Here is a 16640-nt window from a genome sequence, read left to right on the forward strand (position 1 = left end):
TGAGAGGATACCACTCGCCAAAAAACGCAATTTTTCTGCTCAAAAACTTTTAAAAAGCCCAATGAACTCAAGACATTCATTCGTCAAGACAAAAAACAGCAACCTCAAAATATTAACGCTTCTTTTATTGCAGCAAAATGAAATGAATCTTTTTTCTTTGAACTAGTTTCAACCTGGTCACTCCTGGAGACAGAGAAGGCGGCACACAGTCTGTCGGCTGAGTGACCCATCGTCTCATTGGTCGAGAACTCCGCTACAGCTGGCAGCTCTGGCTTGTGAATATTCTTCAACAAGGTGAGAAGTAAACCAGCCTGAGCAGCCGCTCCCTTCGCCTAAAACACGGCTTACGTATTAATGCTTTCGGTTTTTGAAAAGTGACATATCAATTTTTGCAATTCCTTAACTGAACACTACAGTATAACTCAACTTCTACCGTAAAAATTTAGCAGAAAGTTTTGGATGGCCAGACTGTGAATTACAACATGCATTCTACGCTGATGACGCATAATATAGGAATGCGGTTCTTTTGTAGTTACCTTCTGCGAGGCTAACATCTTCATCCTGGATGACTTGTTGTATCTGATCGGAACATCCGACATGAAGTCCACGCCTCCCGCCACCCCACACTCGATCTGCCCAGAGTTGATCTGGTCTACAATCGAAGAAATTGCCTACAAAACTAAACACGATAAGAAGTAAGTACTTAACTAAAAAATATATTTTTTCACTTTTTCACATCGTCATAAATTACCTAGAAAAGTTATAGAAACGAAGCTCTTGAAAATCTTTAAAAAAACTCAAAAACGGAAACAAAAATTATGTACAAAAAGTAAAAAAAAAGTACAGAAAGTACAAAAATAAGCCATGAAAGAAACACTCAAAAATTTCAGAAATTGCTAGTATCAAGGTAAACCCCCGACTGTTACGACTGCGTGTTCAAGTATCTGCAATAAATTTTTGCTTAAGCAAACAAAATTTTTTTTTACACAGGCGAAGCTGCGCTTCGCAAACACTAGAACTTGTCAAAAAGCAGCTATATAAAGTGCAAAAAGAAAAAGTATAAAAAAGCATCGAATTAGTAAATATTTGCCAACGTCTCGGATTCCATCTGCGACCTAGAGATTATGAGTCTCCCGCACTAACCACTCAGCCACGAAACTTCCAATGCTACAGATCGTGATTATAGCTAGTACCACCAAATAAGTGGACACTTTTAATGAAAAATTTTATTTGTGGCTAGAAAACAAGAAGATTCGCACTAATACACTAACGCTCGCCCGCTCGTTAGTATAAATAGAAATTTTTTGTTTAGAAAAACCATCCACGCAATTTGAAGCACAAAATGATTTAATTCTCATCTCTTCTTACTGGATCAAAAAGCAACTTTCAATTGGAAATGATTTCTGAGCCGTATTAATTTGCCACTATGATTAGGGTACACAATAAAAGGAAATTGCAATAGCGCTAATTAATTATTAAATTTGTCATTTTTCGAATCCTCAAAATTTTGCTAAGAAAATGGGCAAAAAGTCGCCTATTTAGTTGTTCCTTCCCATCCTCTCCATACCACATTGCAAAACTTTTAATTTCCAAACACAAATGCAAGCGATAACGGCATAACGCGTAATTTTTCGATATGAAGCATTAAGAATAGTTGTTCCGTATTCAGAATAGTTGATTTGTTCAAAACACTTCACACTAAACTTTGTTAAATCTAGGACTAAAACTAGAATCTACGCCCAATTTAGGAATTTTCCTGAAATGCACTTAAAAATTCTAGGTTTCTACTCCAGGCTAAAACTAACCAAAAAAAACCCTCATCCCAAATTAGGTGAAATGTTCTGATGAAATCGAAAGTTGTTAACATTCAAATAAAATTTCATCCGTCAGGATGCTGATTTAGGATTAGGGCAGCAATGCATATGATCCTGATGAATTGGTAGCTGTCCTCTCTGGTGCATTATGTATAGATTATGTTCAAAATTATCCGATGTTAATCTATACCAGAGAAATAAATTCTTCTTCTTCTAAAATGGCTTGGCTGTATAACAGTCCCCTGTCTTCGAAGACTCGATTGAAAAAATTGAAAAGCTTCGAAGGCTTTATTCACATAAAACTTGAGTCAAAAGGATAAGCACCATAGTCTATCGATAAGCTAACTAAGCGCTTAAATTTGTCTTAGCTTTTTATTGTTTAAATTTTTTCCAAAGCTTTTCACTCACGACATAGACAAAACATGGACAATTTTATGAAATAAGCAACTAAAAAAACTCTGATAATTTTTGAATAGAGGCAAAGAGAAGCTTCGCAATATCTGCGACACAACATAAACATAATAAAACGCAAATAGAAAAAAAATTGAGAAAATACAAGGTGACCAAAATTTTTGTATGTCTCGATTCAAGACAACAAGGGGCCCAGCTAAAGCTGGAGGTACGTCTTTGATATTTTTTTCGAAATTAATATACTGATGCAGGACGGAATTCATAGTGTAAAAATTCGACTTGTCGCAAAACCTTAATTGTTCCTCTACAAAAACAAGTTGAAAAAGTGAAAATTTTGAGATACTGGAATTTTCCCAAAAAGAGCAATTTTCGTACAAAAAATTAAGGAGTCACCAATTCTGCAGGAGAAAATCTCGCAGCAGGTTCTTTCTATTGAATTCTTGTTGTAGAACTACAAAATTTGAAGTCTTATTGTTGAAATCTCAGTTTGATGGTAGTTTTCAAGAAAATTCAAAAAACTTCTAAAAACGGTCAAAGTTTCAATATAAAATCCATAACTTTTATTCTGAAAAAGCAGGTAGTGATCGCAACAGCAGGGAAGATTCCCATTACCATGTTTGTCGATTGAACACTTCATCTGAGAATTGGCACGGTAGTTTACGGGTAAAGTCAAAAACTTTCAAAAAACGGTCAAAGTTTCAAGACTTTGACCAGTTTGAAGGCCCCATTTTTTAAATCTAAAAATGGGCGCAGCGAAATATAAAAATAAACTTTCAAACACTTGCTGTTTCACACTTATGATGTCAGAGTTGGCAGGATAGTAATCGAAGAAAGTCCACAAAACGGTCAACAAATCAAAAAGTTGACATTTTAGTTTTTCTCAAAAACGTTTCTAAAAACTTTTCAAAAAATGATATCAATGGAAAGATCGTCTTCTACTTTTACATCACACTCTGTCTACAGCCTTCGAAAATGTTTGAGGGGAGAGAATATCGGACTCAGTTCTCAGAAACTTCCCTCCTAAATGTGAGACTTTGGTTTCTTCGAACAGAACAGATATGAAAAGCTCCCCAGCAAAAGCTCCACGCCCAAATTTTTTATACATAAATTTATGCCCGTTTTTTGAATTTTTTTCAGGCACAAAAGTTTGAAATTGTGGGTTCAATGAAGATTAAGAGTACTGAGAAGCTCCCCCTGCATTAGCTAGCTTCCTCTCACAAATTTCTTCACTAGAGAGTTATCGTCGCCCTCGGAAAAGTCAATTTTTTGATTTTTTTAACCGTTTTTTGAAATTTTATGACTTCTCGATACTATGCTCTCAAATCTGTTTTTATGATCAATCGAAATTGCAGATGTGTGAATCTCTTCTGCGGGAATGGCTACGCCCAATTTTTACACAAAAAGTTATGATTCTCGGAAATGTCGTTTTTCTGAGACATGGGTCTGATATTCTCTCCCCTCAAACATTTTCGAAGGCTGTAGACAGAGTGTGATGAAAAAGTAGTAGACGATCTTTCCATTGATATCATTTTTTGAGAAGTTTTTAGAAACGTTTTTGAGAAAAACTAAAATAGTTTTTGCATAAATTGAACATTTTTTCCAAAGCGTGTCAAAAAATATATAAAAAATTCCAATCCGCGCTTTTTTATTACAACTGTTTCAGACAAATAAGAATTCTAAACAACACATTTGAATTTTAAATTAGCAACGGAACAAAACTTACGAAGCGAACACAAAGCCGAAAATCTTTGAATAGACCCCAGTTGAGCCGGGAAAAAAAAGATTTTTTGAAGTTTCAATCCACCCTGAAACTAAAATGAACAACACTTGTTTACAGCACAAGAAATATCCGTGATGGGTCAACTAAGCAGATAAACAAAACTCCTGCAAATCAATCTTAACCGAAAAAAAAATCAATTGCAAACATACTAAAAAAACTCCGCTGGGATTCAAACCCCGTACCTTAGGAAGCAAAGTCGATCGCGCCACTTCTAGGCTAAAAACGAAGGTACCTAAAAGATAGAAAGATTCAATAATATAGCAAGTTGAAATTTGTAAGAAAAGTTGTTTGCGGGGAAAAAGTCTAGTTCCCGATTACAAGACACTTGCTTTCGCAAGTGAACACCAACGAACGCATTCGACTTTTTCTATGCTTTATTTTAGTATCTAGTCTTTTTTTTTCTGTTCGCTTTTATTTTTTTAACATTAGCAACGCTTATAAGAGCATAGTCAATTAAATATTCGAAGTTTAGTTTCAGAAAAATTCAGGAGGAGGGAAAGACTTGTCAAGTAGATGCAGATAACTCTCAACGCTGACCTGATTGCTTGAGATGCAGGCCTGGGTGACTGTATGACAGGGAATACTGTTTGGAAGGTTGGCCGACAGAAGAGCCTCGCGAGCCACATTGCTAGTCTTCACCTCTTGGATCACTGTTCCCGACACGAAGTGTTCAATTTCGCCTGAACAAACACAATTATTCATATCATATTAACATGATATTATCATGATATGAATTATCTTTCACAAGAATTGTTAGAAAAATTGGTAAACTCAACAATGATTTAGCCTTATTTATCTTAAGTTATCCTTTTGGCCGGGAACTACAGACAATTAATAATAAATCATCACTGATTCTTAAATAATATTTGGTCATGCCCTGCTGTAATATTTAGCCAATAGTGTTCAAACACCGGTAGAGAATCCATAACTTTGAAATAGAGAAAACATCATAGATATCCCCTTGCCTTTCATAAAGGCACAAAAACTACAGGAAGAACAAACAACGCTGCCCAGAAATTGAAAAAGTAGTTCGCGAAATAACGAGAAAAACTAAATCCTTATGAACTTCGCACGTTGCACTCAAGTTTCGAAAGAATTTTATTTTGATGAAAACGTATCAAGAAATACAATTGTCAACCAGAATTATCACCGAAATGAAAAACACGAATCCGACCCAGATACGAACCTGGGCTTTCCTATCACTAGTGAGAAAACGATTTAAAAAAGCATCTCTAAAAAAAGAAAAAGCAGAAAAAAGCCTTGAAAAAAAAAATTCGCTGTGGCAGATTCGATCCTACGACCAAGAGGTTTAGAGTCCCCTGTCCTCGCATCTTCGCCACGGGCCCTTGACATTTTGCTATCACTACCCACACAGAGCAGCTGCACATGCTAATAAATTGCCAATGCAAATAGACACAAATTGGCATGAAATAATTTGGAATACAAAAAACTGAAGACTAACTCCACGCTAATTTGCCATGTAATAAAATGAAAAGCATAACGCCAAATTATGTAAAAATTATGCATGTCAAAAAAAATTATACTGTGACATAACTGTATGTTTAGTTTGAATCATCATTTTTAGTTTAGATAGAGTCAACATGCAAAAAAAAATCAAACACGGAGGTAAAGCTCAGCTTCGCACCACTTGCGATACAAAACAAGAAAGCCGCTAAGTCAGAAAAAAAAATGAAAAGAATTCAAAAATGTCAAAAAACCTAAATCTATCAAATATAAGGCTAGTTTTCATATAAAAAACATGCCAAAACAATGGATTGTGAAATAAGTTTTGGAAGAAAAATTACCGAAGGGTAACAAAGCCGAAAAATACCTTAGCCGAAAAACTTACAACCGAAAAAAGACTTAAGTAGATTTCAATTTAAAATTACTAAGCGGAAAAACCTGAGCAAAAATCATTCACGTCGAAAAGAAATTCGAAAAATTGCTAGCTTAGAAACATTTTCCCCTCAGAGCACGCTATGGTTGTGCAATAAAAACAATAGAGTACGAAATAAGCATCGGCAGAAAGTTTACCAAGCAGTAACAAAGCCGAAAATAACTTTGAAGCCGAAAAAAAACCAATAAGACTGAAGGCTTATTACAAATTAACAACTATCCTGGATATCAAAATACACATAAACACAAAACTTTATTTGCCTGTCATATGAAACAATATGAGGCCACAAGCCAAAAAAATACAGGCCAAAAACTATTCAGCCACAAAAAAAAAGAAAAAAAAAGACAGAAAACAATTTAAAAAGTCCCCCTCAAGCTCAAAACACACACACGCACACAAATTTTTGCCACTCGTCGAAAAACAGCAATATGAGGCTATTCATTCTACATAATATCAGCCGAAGCTAATCAATTCGAAACAAAGAAAAGAACAAAAAAGCTGAAAAAAATTGTTGTCATGAAAAACAAATTCTCCCAAGATTTCAGCAATTTGAGCGATCCAGAGGTGAGCATAAGAATTGCGTTTCACGTGAAACGACTCAACATTAAATCACTAAGCCGGTAAATAGAAGCCGAAAACATTTGGGCAGAAAAAAATAAGGCGAAAAAAATACGAAGTCAAGAAATTACAAACAATCGTAGTAAATCAAAATACTAAGTGCAACTTCAATGTAAATTGCGTATTAAGAAAACAATTATTCGACATTGCTTCTAAGCCGACAAAGCATAAGCAGACAAATAATAAGTCAAATCTAACTTTTGATCATTCTGTGAACAAAGTTATTTACGGGAAAAAAGTTTAGTACCCGATAGCAATACCCTTGAAAAAACAGGTGCTGACTGGATTTCAGCTTAAGCCTTTGGACGTCAACTAGTTTTTGTAAGGATAATTTAAATTTGAAATTTCAAGAAATTGAGCATGTTTGCGCAGAATTGAATGCTGCCGGAATGGTTCAGTGATTTTGTTAAGTAATTGTTAACGCGAAAAAAGTCTAAGCTTCGATTTGATAACGCTTGCTAATCACAAGCGTAAAAATTATGTTTTTTGAACCAAATAGCTTTTACCGGTTCACTTGAGTAATTATAAATGCATCAACTGTGTTAACTTATTACTAATCGAATGTCCAAGCACATGCTATCAAAAAGCCGTAAAGGTGCCACCTGAAGTGGCACCAATAATTGAAACATTGGTTGCTAGGTCGCTCATTAGTGCAAAACGACTTGCTGAAGCAGTTCCACTCACTGTATGGTCCGACCACGAAAAGCCAATGACCTTGGACTCCAGAAATTTTGAAATTTGGTTCGTGACGATCGCAAGTAATTAGATGCAATTAATTAAAACAAAAAGAAAAGGTTGAAATCTTATTTATTGAATGATCCAAGGAAATCAGAATGGTCTAGGGACGCATAATTAAGTATAACCTCTCTTCCCACTTATAACCCCTCCCGTAAAACAAAAGAACAGAGGATTGCCATGTAAGAGCGAGGCAGAACTTTTTTGTCAGCAGGCTGGGGACTAAAGTGAGAAACATGTCAATTGCATGTGACAGCAATGAGGCAAAAAATAATGAGAAATTTGCGGCTCACCTAAAAATGTGAACTTTTCAATGCGAAAAAATGAGACAAAAATTGAATTATGTTCCATACTCACTTGGAGGTACTTTCGTCTTCTTGACCAAATCCAACAAGGCTGCCCGCTGGAGGTCATGAGGCATCAGGTTCTTGTAGTGGGATCCCGAAGTGGCAAAAGGAGTCCTCGAAGCCTCAATTATCACTGCCTTCTGCAGCACGCGGGCACTAAGCCGAACCATTTTCAACTATCTGAAACATCATCGGTACATTTTTTTGTCAAACTCAACTTCAATCACAGATTGAATTATTTCGCCGTTTTGCGACTTATGATTTATCACAATTAAAATATCAAACTCAAATCCCCGCTTGTTTGGTAGAAAGAAAAAGATTGCAAAAAATAGAAACAGATGAATAAAAAGGAAGTTTCCGCTTAGGTTTTTCCGATTTCGCTTATCATAAAAGGAAGCTTCCGCTTTAAAAATGGATAAAAGGAATGTTTCCACTCAGGTTTTTCCGATTTTGCCAACCACTCATTGTATTTCCGATTTCGATTTTAATAACCTGAGCTATCTCCAAATAATAGCATATGTGGCTCTAATAAAACAAAATGTTACTAAGGTTAAATTAAAATTTATGCTTAGCTTCTAAAATACCGGCCAGAGAAAAATAAAGCATCAAAGATTTTTTACTTCACTGCGTCGATAGAGGTTATATTCTACTTTAATAAGTAAGCTGAGCTGATCACAGTGCTGAACTACTGGGTCATTTTTAAAATACGGCCCAAAATTAACAAAACGTTAAATCATCTATTTAGATTGAAAACAATTTTCACAATTCTCTTTGCACTAGTTGTTTTCGACCGATCAGATTCCAGCATTGACCTTTAATTTCAAAAAATCGCAGATCAACTTTGGGCCGCATAACAAAAAATACCCGAACAATCTTAACTAACTGACGACAGTTTCCAACACCGCACTTTTTATGTTCCTTACTACTATTCTGGCTTTAAAAATAAAGACAACCGTACCTGATAAAAATCGATTACAGAGGATTTTAATGTTTAGTCACTTTAAAGATACACCAAATGTTTGAAAATTTAAAATGGATCACTTGCTACTTATCTCGAAACAATTTAAGCCATTTTAAATCGATTATAATCAAATTTTTGGAAATTTTAACCGATATTAAACCATTTTTTGTTGAATTTCTTCCAACAAAAAAGTGCAACGCTCGTCAAAAAACCGCAAACCTCGGCAATAAGTTCAACCTCAAAAAAAAGACTAAAATCAACATTATTATGACTGTGAAAGATATGTTATCGCCTTGATTAGTCACATGATCTTTCTTCTTTCATTAATAGCAGCCCTGACCCGTCCCGTGGTTCGGTGGTACGAGTTTTGTCGGTCTGCCACGATCAACCTTCTCTCGGTAAACTGAATTGATTTTTTGAGCGGAACGGGCAACCAGTAAGATAAGTGATTTTCGCGAATTAGGAGTTTTTGTGAAATCGCTAGATTTGATTTATGAGCAGGAAAACTAACCAAGAGATAAGAGTGCTATAGCACTCCGTTTGGCAGCACCTGATGATCACTTCGAAGATGACCTATATCTATGGCGCCAAACTCAACATTAATATTCTGCGCGATTTAAAAGCATTTCATCGACCATTTCCTGATTGCATAGTACGGAAAACAAATCGCGGAAATTGACGATCTTGGATATACTCGAAATTGAAAGGGATGACTTGAGAGGCACAAAATTTTAAACATTATATTAAAAAAAGACTATTTCGAGAAAAAATGGCTAAATTTGAACACCTAAGCTCCTTTAGAGGCTTCATATTGTCATCAGTCACACTTTGTGATCTTGCTAAAGTAATGGAAACTTGAATTCAGACAATAAACAACTTCAAATTGAATGCAAAGTTTTTTTGCTGCACCGAACTTTGTAAGGCCAGAATGTTTCTGGGAAAAACTTAATTTTTGAGATTTTCGTTTAATTAGGACCATACAAAAAAGCATTGACGGATGCCTCCAAAATTGAGGATTGGGTTCATTCTTAGGTTTTTGAGGACTGGGTTATCATAAATATTATGCGAGAGTTAAAACATTTTACGACCATTTCCTGAATGCAAAGTACGAAACTCGTGAAAAAGATTCAGTGGCTGATACCGCAAGAGTACCGATCGAATAGAGGACGTGAGCAATTGACGAAAAATGCGTATGGACAATCGATGCTGAAACCCCAAGACTTAGCGATCCTAAGAAACAGAAACGTATCGTGGCTGCATAAATCTTCGGTAAAAATGAAAAAAAAAAGTTATCAGCTCTGAAACTTCAAAAAATTACAAAAGATGATTTTTTGGGACAATCAGGTTTCAGCTAAGATTACTTTTTTTGAACCCTATAACTTTTTGTTAAATAGACCATGTTAGCCAACCTCATAAAACACTGTTTAAAAGTTCTCAAATGTTAATTAGATTAGTTTTAGTGCTCAAAGAAGTTCAAAAATTGTAGTTTTTTTTCAATAGTTTAGATCTTGATGAATCTTCGAAAAAAAAATTTCCGTTCAAAACTCCTGATATAGGTACAAATCAAAAGGGTTAATTGATGAAAAATTAAAAAACATTTTGATCCAACGAGTGAACAAAAATTCAGCTTTGAATATTTAAAAAACTTGAAAATGTTTTTTTTTGTGATTTTTGTTTGATCTTAGATAAATTTTTCGACCCGGTAGAAGTTTCTTCTGTTACTTAGAATGTGTTATTCAACTTCATAAGAAGTAGTTGAAACAGTTGTAAGTGTTGGCAATTGAATGCAAAACATTTAAACGGCTGTTTTTGTGCTCAAAAGTTTAAAACTCTATTTTCTTATGTTAAAATCACGATAAGTCTTCCACAAAAAAATTTTTTCATTAAAAACTCCTGAAATAGGTTAATTACGCAAAAAAAAACCGGCAAAATCCAACTTGAGAAGAGTTATGAGCTCTGAAATTTAAAAAAAAAACCCTCAAAATGGGCACTCAAAATTGGTAATTGATAACAAAATCTCCTTCCTTTAAAACTCGCCATTAGATTTGAAAAATAAAAATTTACTGTTGTAAATAGATTTGGATCACTTGAATTAGTGCCTCCAAAAGTCTTAGTTGTGCTAGGAGGGGCTTAGTTGGGTGGTTTGTAAGTTGTTTTTTGCCTTCGTGCCTCCAAAAACCTTAATTGGTTAGGAGGGGCTTAGTTGTTGATAATTCATCAAGTGCAGTATTTTTTCAAGCGGCAAATTGATATTTATCACTTGAGTTCGTGCCTCCAAAAGCCTTAGTTATGCTAGGTAGGGGCTTAGTTGACTGTTTGGATGAGTTATTTTGACTTTGTATCTCTAAAAGCTTTAGTTGTGCTAGGAGGAGCAATAAATTGTTAAGCCATTTGTATACTAAAAAAAAGAGAGCCTTAGCTTCAAAAAAAAGATGAGAACTTCAAGTTCCAAAAAAGAGAAAACTTTCTCACAAAAAAAACCTAAAGCTTTTGAGGCCGATGGGGCTCGGCTCCCCGTTGGCGAGCCTGGATAGCCCTGCACAATATACGGGGTGAACTTAGAGGCACCAATAAGTAAGCCAACTAGAATAATTAATTCAAATAGTGGATAATTTAAATAGTGAGTTTTCTCAAATATATATATGGCTCTAAGTGGACCTCCGAAAACTAAATAGTTCCTCTACTGCGATCGGTTGGTTGATATAATTGAAATATAGCGAACAAATGATTAGGCTTCAGTAAGGGACAAACATGCCAATGTTGAGTTGAAAACTCCAGATTGATGAATGTTGGCGAGTTAGCGCCTATCTATCAAAAGATTGTCCACGATTTAGAAAAAATTACAGTTTTCGAAACTGAAGGCATCCATAGATCAAGCCCCGAGAAGCGTAGACAACCGATATAGGATATTTCAAAACTGTTCGATAATCATTGTTGTCCAGAAAAAAACTTCGTGCTCCTACCGTCTTTACTTAGGGAAAAACTTCTTCGAGAGCTTTAGGTACAATAAAGACCAAAGCCTGGTGACTCTGAAATTTTTGCCACTACTCCCAAATCCTAGAAACAAACGCGAAAAACAAACACCCGTCACTTGTTCGACCTGCTCGAAAGTCTATAGTTCAGCGAGGAATTTAAGAAGACACGAACAGACGATACATAAGATATTCGCAAACCCGCCACCACCAACTATCTGCGACGAATACCGAGAATCGCTGGCAACACTTGCCGAAGCTAGAAAGCATGTCGGGCTCGCTCATAACGTGACAACCGATAGTATCTGTATGTACTGTCATACAATCTTCCTCTCGGTTGAGAAGCTCCGGCAACATATGTTGAAAAAACATCAACTACCCATTTGGAATCCCGGAAATGAGGCGGGAACATCAGCTGCTCCATAATCTGCATTTAAGGGAAAGTTGCGACGATACGAGCTGAGCAAAGAGGAAGGGGACCTGATGAACTCAACGATGCGACACAAAGACGAGATTTATGCGTTGATAGAGGAGGGACTCTGTAAATTTCAACTGCATGTGGACGTTAGTATGATAAAGTTCGCGAACCATATAAACGAATCTGGCGATGGGGAAGTACGTAGCGAGAAGACAATGTTGTATCTGAACTCTAAGATGATCAATGTCTTCTTCAATGGAATCGACAAGGAGACCTATTTGGAAATGATTGAGCACATAGTCAATGCCATCAATACCTTTTCTTCACACGGTAGCGGATGGATTGTGGAGCGCATCGAAAATATGACATTTTCCCCTATCCGAGCTGGCTCATACATCGACCTTCCCGGAGCTTCACCAATATTAAAACAAGGAACGATCAGAAATGTTTTCTATATTGTTTCGGGGCTGCGTACCATGATCAAAATTCCGAGACACCGGCTGCCCTTTACCCTGCTGCAGAGCGCAGTCAGCATCGAAACCAACTAAAGATCTACAAGCTATCCCAAGACCACATTGTAACAGTTGAAGGATGGTACGAGATGCCTATTGGATTGCATGGTATTGACAGATTTGAACGATTAAACAACTGTCAAGTTAACGTATTTCGGTTAGCATTGATTTTTTTTATCAAATCAATACTTGTTTAATTAACGGAAAACACGTAATGTTCATTCAAGAGAAACCCAAAAAAGCAAAAAACTTGTTTTCATTAGGTACAAAAAAGCAGGTGAATTGCTGCCTTTGAGGGTGTCAAGCAGATACTCAAGTGACCTGTGTGTAGATCTACGACTACCCAGAAACGGTCAAACTCATCACTATGTACTGATCACAGACTTGATGAGGGTGGTGGAACATGTGCGTGGAAAGCTACACTCAGACCGAAACCAAATTTGTCGCAAATGCTTCCACATATGTTCATCCATCGATATCACTCAACATCACCAGGAAATAGGCTATCAAGATGAAGGAACGGTATTTAATGTGCCGAAACCGGGAAAGGACACTCATCGTTTCAAAAATTTAACTGCTCGTTGGTATGTACCAAGAGTTATTTACTTTTGACCTCGAATCCCTACTGCTACCCGTATACGGTCCCCAACCCGACCCTAAAAAATCTAGCACCCCAACAATGCGGTTCTAGCACCCAAACAATGGAGATTCGTCAACCATGCGGTTACGCTCTGACCGTTGTTAAATTTGGAACGCAAGAAGTTTTAAAATTTGAACTGAAGAGAGAAAACGTAATGAAGGAATTGATCGCTTCGCTCGAATCGTTGGCAAAACAAATGTATCTGGAAAAACGAAAGCATTATACATTCACTGGTGAAGCAAGTTACACGCGTGAAGAAGCGTACACTTGTTGGATATGTGAAACGGAATTCGGTGACAATGACCAAGTTGTACTTGATCACTGTCACCATACCAACAAGTTCTTGGGGTGGGCGCATAACGAATGCAACATCAATCGAAAAACGGCAGACTATATTCCTGTAATAGCCCATAACTTATCGAGCTATGACCTTCACTTCATTATAAAAGCCCTCTCCAACAGTAACCCTGAAAACACTTACTCGGCGATTCCCTCTACCGAAGAGAAAAATATATCGCTCACAATGTCGGTCTACAATAAACACGGATAAATCTAAATCTACACAGATAAACACGGAAAAATCAAAAAAGTGTATGAAAATCAACGATTCATAGACTTCTATAAATTCATGCTGTCCCCCCTTTCAAAACTTGTTAAAAATTTGCCGGATGAACAATTTTTCCTATTGGAAAATTACTTTGCAGACCTGGGTTACTCAGCAGAACAAATAAACTCTTACTTTGATAGTTTTGCAAAGTTTCGTGAAACTCAACTACCACCTCAAAGATTGTGGAACAACACTTTACAAGGAGGTGAAGTAATTGTTTCGAAAAATCAGTACAACCATGCCGTTAAAGGTTACGCTGAAAAGCGCTTCGCTAGGCGAGTACCACGATGTGTACTAGCAACGGACGTACTACTGCTCGCTTCAGTGTTCGAAGCCTTTCGTGAAGTTTGTTACGAAACGTAAGGACTGGACTGTGCATGCTACTTCACGGCCAATAACTTCTCGGGTGATGCTTTCTTAAAAGTCTGCAATGCAGACCTCAAGTTACTTACCGAAAAGGAGCATTTGGACATGGTGCAAAAAATGATTCGGGGAGGGATGTCATCAATATAAACACGTCGGTTTTTTAAAGCCAACAACAAATACCTCGAGGACTATAACCCCGAAGAGCCCTCTAGCTATCTATTGAAAATTGATGCAAATAACTTACACAAAGGTATCATAAAACACTGTCCCCTTCCCATGAATGACTTCTCAATTGTTGAGGAAAGTCTCGAAGATATTTTGAAAACCGAAGATAACTCTGAATGGGGATATATTCTTGAAGTCGATCTCAGACTTCAAGATTACTTCTCAGACTACCCGCTAGCCCCTCACGTAAACTTATCGGTATGGATAAACTAAGTAACGAGCAACTCGCTCATAACGTGACAACCGATAGTATCTGTATGTACTGTCGTACAATCTTCCTCTCGGTTGAGAAGCTCCGGCAACATATGTTGAAAAACCATCAACTACCCATTTGGAATCCCGGAAATGAGGCGGGAACATCAGCTGCTCCATAATCTGCATTTAAGGGAAAGTTGCGACGATACGAGCTGAGCAAAGAGGAAGGGGACCTGATGAACTCAACGATGCGACACAAAGACGAGATTTATGCGTTGATAGAGGAGGGACTCTGTACAGGAGGGACTCTGTAAATTTCAAGTGCATGTGGACGTTAGTATGATAAAGTTCGCGAACCATATAAACGAATCTGGCGATGGGGAAGTACGTAGCGAGAAGACAGTGTTCGAAGCCTTTTGTGAAGTTTGTTACGAAACGTAAGGACTGGACTGTGCATGCTACTTCACGGCCAATAACTTCTCGGGTGATGCTTTCTTAAAAGTCTGCAATGCAGACCTCAAGTTACTTACCGAAAAGGAGCATTTGGACATGGTGCAAAAAAATGATTCGGGGAGGGATGTCATCAATATAAACACGTCGGTTTTTTAAAGCCAACAACAAATACCTCGAGGACTATAACCCCGAAGAGCCCTCTAGCTATTTATTGAAAATTGATGCAAATAACTTACACAAAGGTATCATGAAACACTGTCCCATGTCCCCTTCCCATGAATGACTTCTCAATTGTTGAGGAAAGTCTCGAAGATATTTTGAAAACCGAAGATAACTCTGAATGGGGATATATTCTTGAAGTCGATCTCAGACTTCAAGATTACTTCTCAGACTACCCGCTAGCCCCTCACGTAAACTTATCGGCATGGATAAACTAAGTAACGAGCAACTCGCTCATAACGTGACAACCGATAGTATCTGTATGTACTGTCATACAATCTTCCTCTCGGTTGAGAAGCTCCGGCAACATATGTTGAAAAAACATCAACTACCCATTTGGAATCCCGGAAATGAGGCGGGAACATCATCTGCTCCATAATCTGCATTTAAGGAAAAGTTGCGACGATACGAGCAGAGCAAAGAGGAAGGGGACCTGATGAACTCAACGATGCGACACAAAGACGAGATTTATGCGTTGATAGAGGAGGGACTCTGTACAGGAGGGACTCTGTAAATTTCAACTGCATGTGGACGTTAGTATGATAAAGTTCGCGAACCATATAAACGAATCTGGCGATGGGGAAGTACGTAGCGAGAAGACAGTGTTCGAAGCCTTTTGTGAAGTTTGTTACGAAACGTAAGCACTGGACTGTGCATGCTACTTCACGGCCAATAACTTCTCGGGTGATGCTTTCTTAAAAGTCCGCAATGCAGACCTCAAGTTACTTACCGAAAAGGAGCATTTGGACATGGTGCAAAAAATGATTCGGGGAGGGATGTCATCAATATAAACACGTCGGTTTTTTAAAGCCAACAACAAATACCTCGAGGACTATAACCCCGAAGAGCCCTCTAGCTATTTATTGAAAATTGATGCAAATAACTTACACAAAGGTATCATGAAACACTGTCCCATGTCCCCTTCCCATGAATGACTTCTCAATTGTTGAGGAAAGTCTCGAAGATATTTTGAAAACCGAAGATAACTCTGAATCGGGATATATTCTTGAAGTCGATCTCAGACTTCAAGATTACTTCTCAGACTACCCGCTAGCCCCTCACGTAAACTTATCGGCATGGATAAACTAAGTAACGAGCAACTACAGATGTTAGGGGAGATGGGGGTAACGTCGCTACCAAAGGTACCAAAACTGGTTCAAACATTAGATCCAAAAGAAGGGTACGTTCTGCACTGCCTTACATTAAAACTCTTAGAACTAGACTTAAAAGTTACCAAATTGATTAAGGTCTTAAAATTTCGTCAGGGTAGATGGATGGAGCCGTTTGTGGATTTAAACACTCGATTGAGAATGTTAGCGCGCAACAAAATTGAAGAGAACTTTTACAAGCTCATCGTAAATTCAGCATTCGGAAAAACTATGGAATAAAAACTAGGACGCAAAAACTAGAAAATATTTGAAAACGAAAAAGATTTGCTTCAAAAAAAAGCCTTGAGCACGATGAAAAGCT

The 16640-nt window shown here is 37.2% G+C and overlaps 1 protein-coding gene across 1 annotated transcript in view; it reads right to left on the bottom strand.

Annotated features, from left to right (window-relative positions):
- The window catches only part of LOC134847518 (trifunctional enzyme subunit beta, mitochondrial-like), a 436678-nt gene that overhangs the window by 4335 nt on the left and 415703 nt on the right, over window positions 1–16640 (bottom strand). The window contains exons 2-5 of the mRNA XM_063864569.1: window positions 7613–7782; window positions 4543–4685; window positions 537–671; window positions 174–332 (exon numbers count right to left, since the gene is read on the bottom strand). Of these exons, the coding sequence (XP_063720639.1) occupies window positions 174–332; window positions 537–671; window positions 4543–4685; window positions 7613–7772 (597 nt within the window). The 5' untranslated portion in view covers window positions 7773–7782. The remainder of the gene's footprint in view (window positions 1–173; window positions 333–536; window positions 672–4542; window positions 4686–7612; window positions 7783–16640) is intronic.

This window comes from Symsagittifera roscoffensis, chromosome 6, assembly GCF_963678635.1.
Source record: "Symsagittifera roscoffensis chromosome 6, txSymRosc1.1, whole genome shotgun sequence".
NCBI classification, from domain to species: Eukaryota; Metazoa; Xenacoelomorpha; order Acoela; family Convolutidae; genus Symsagittifera; species Symsagittifera roscoffensis.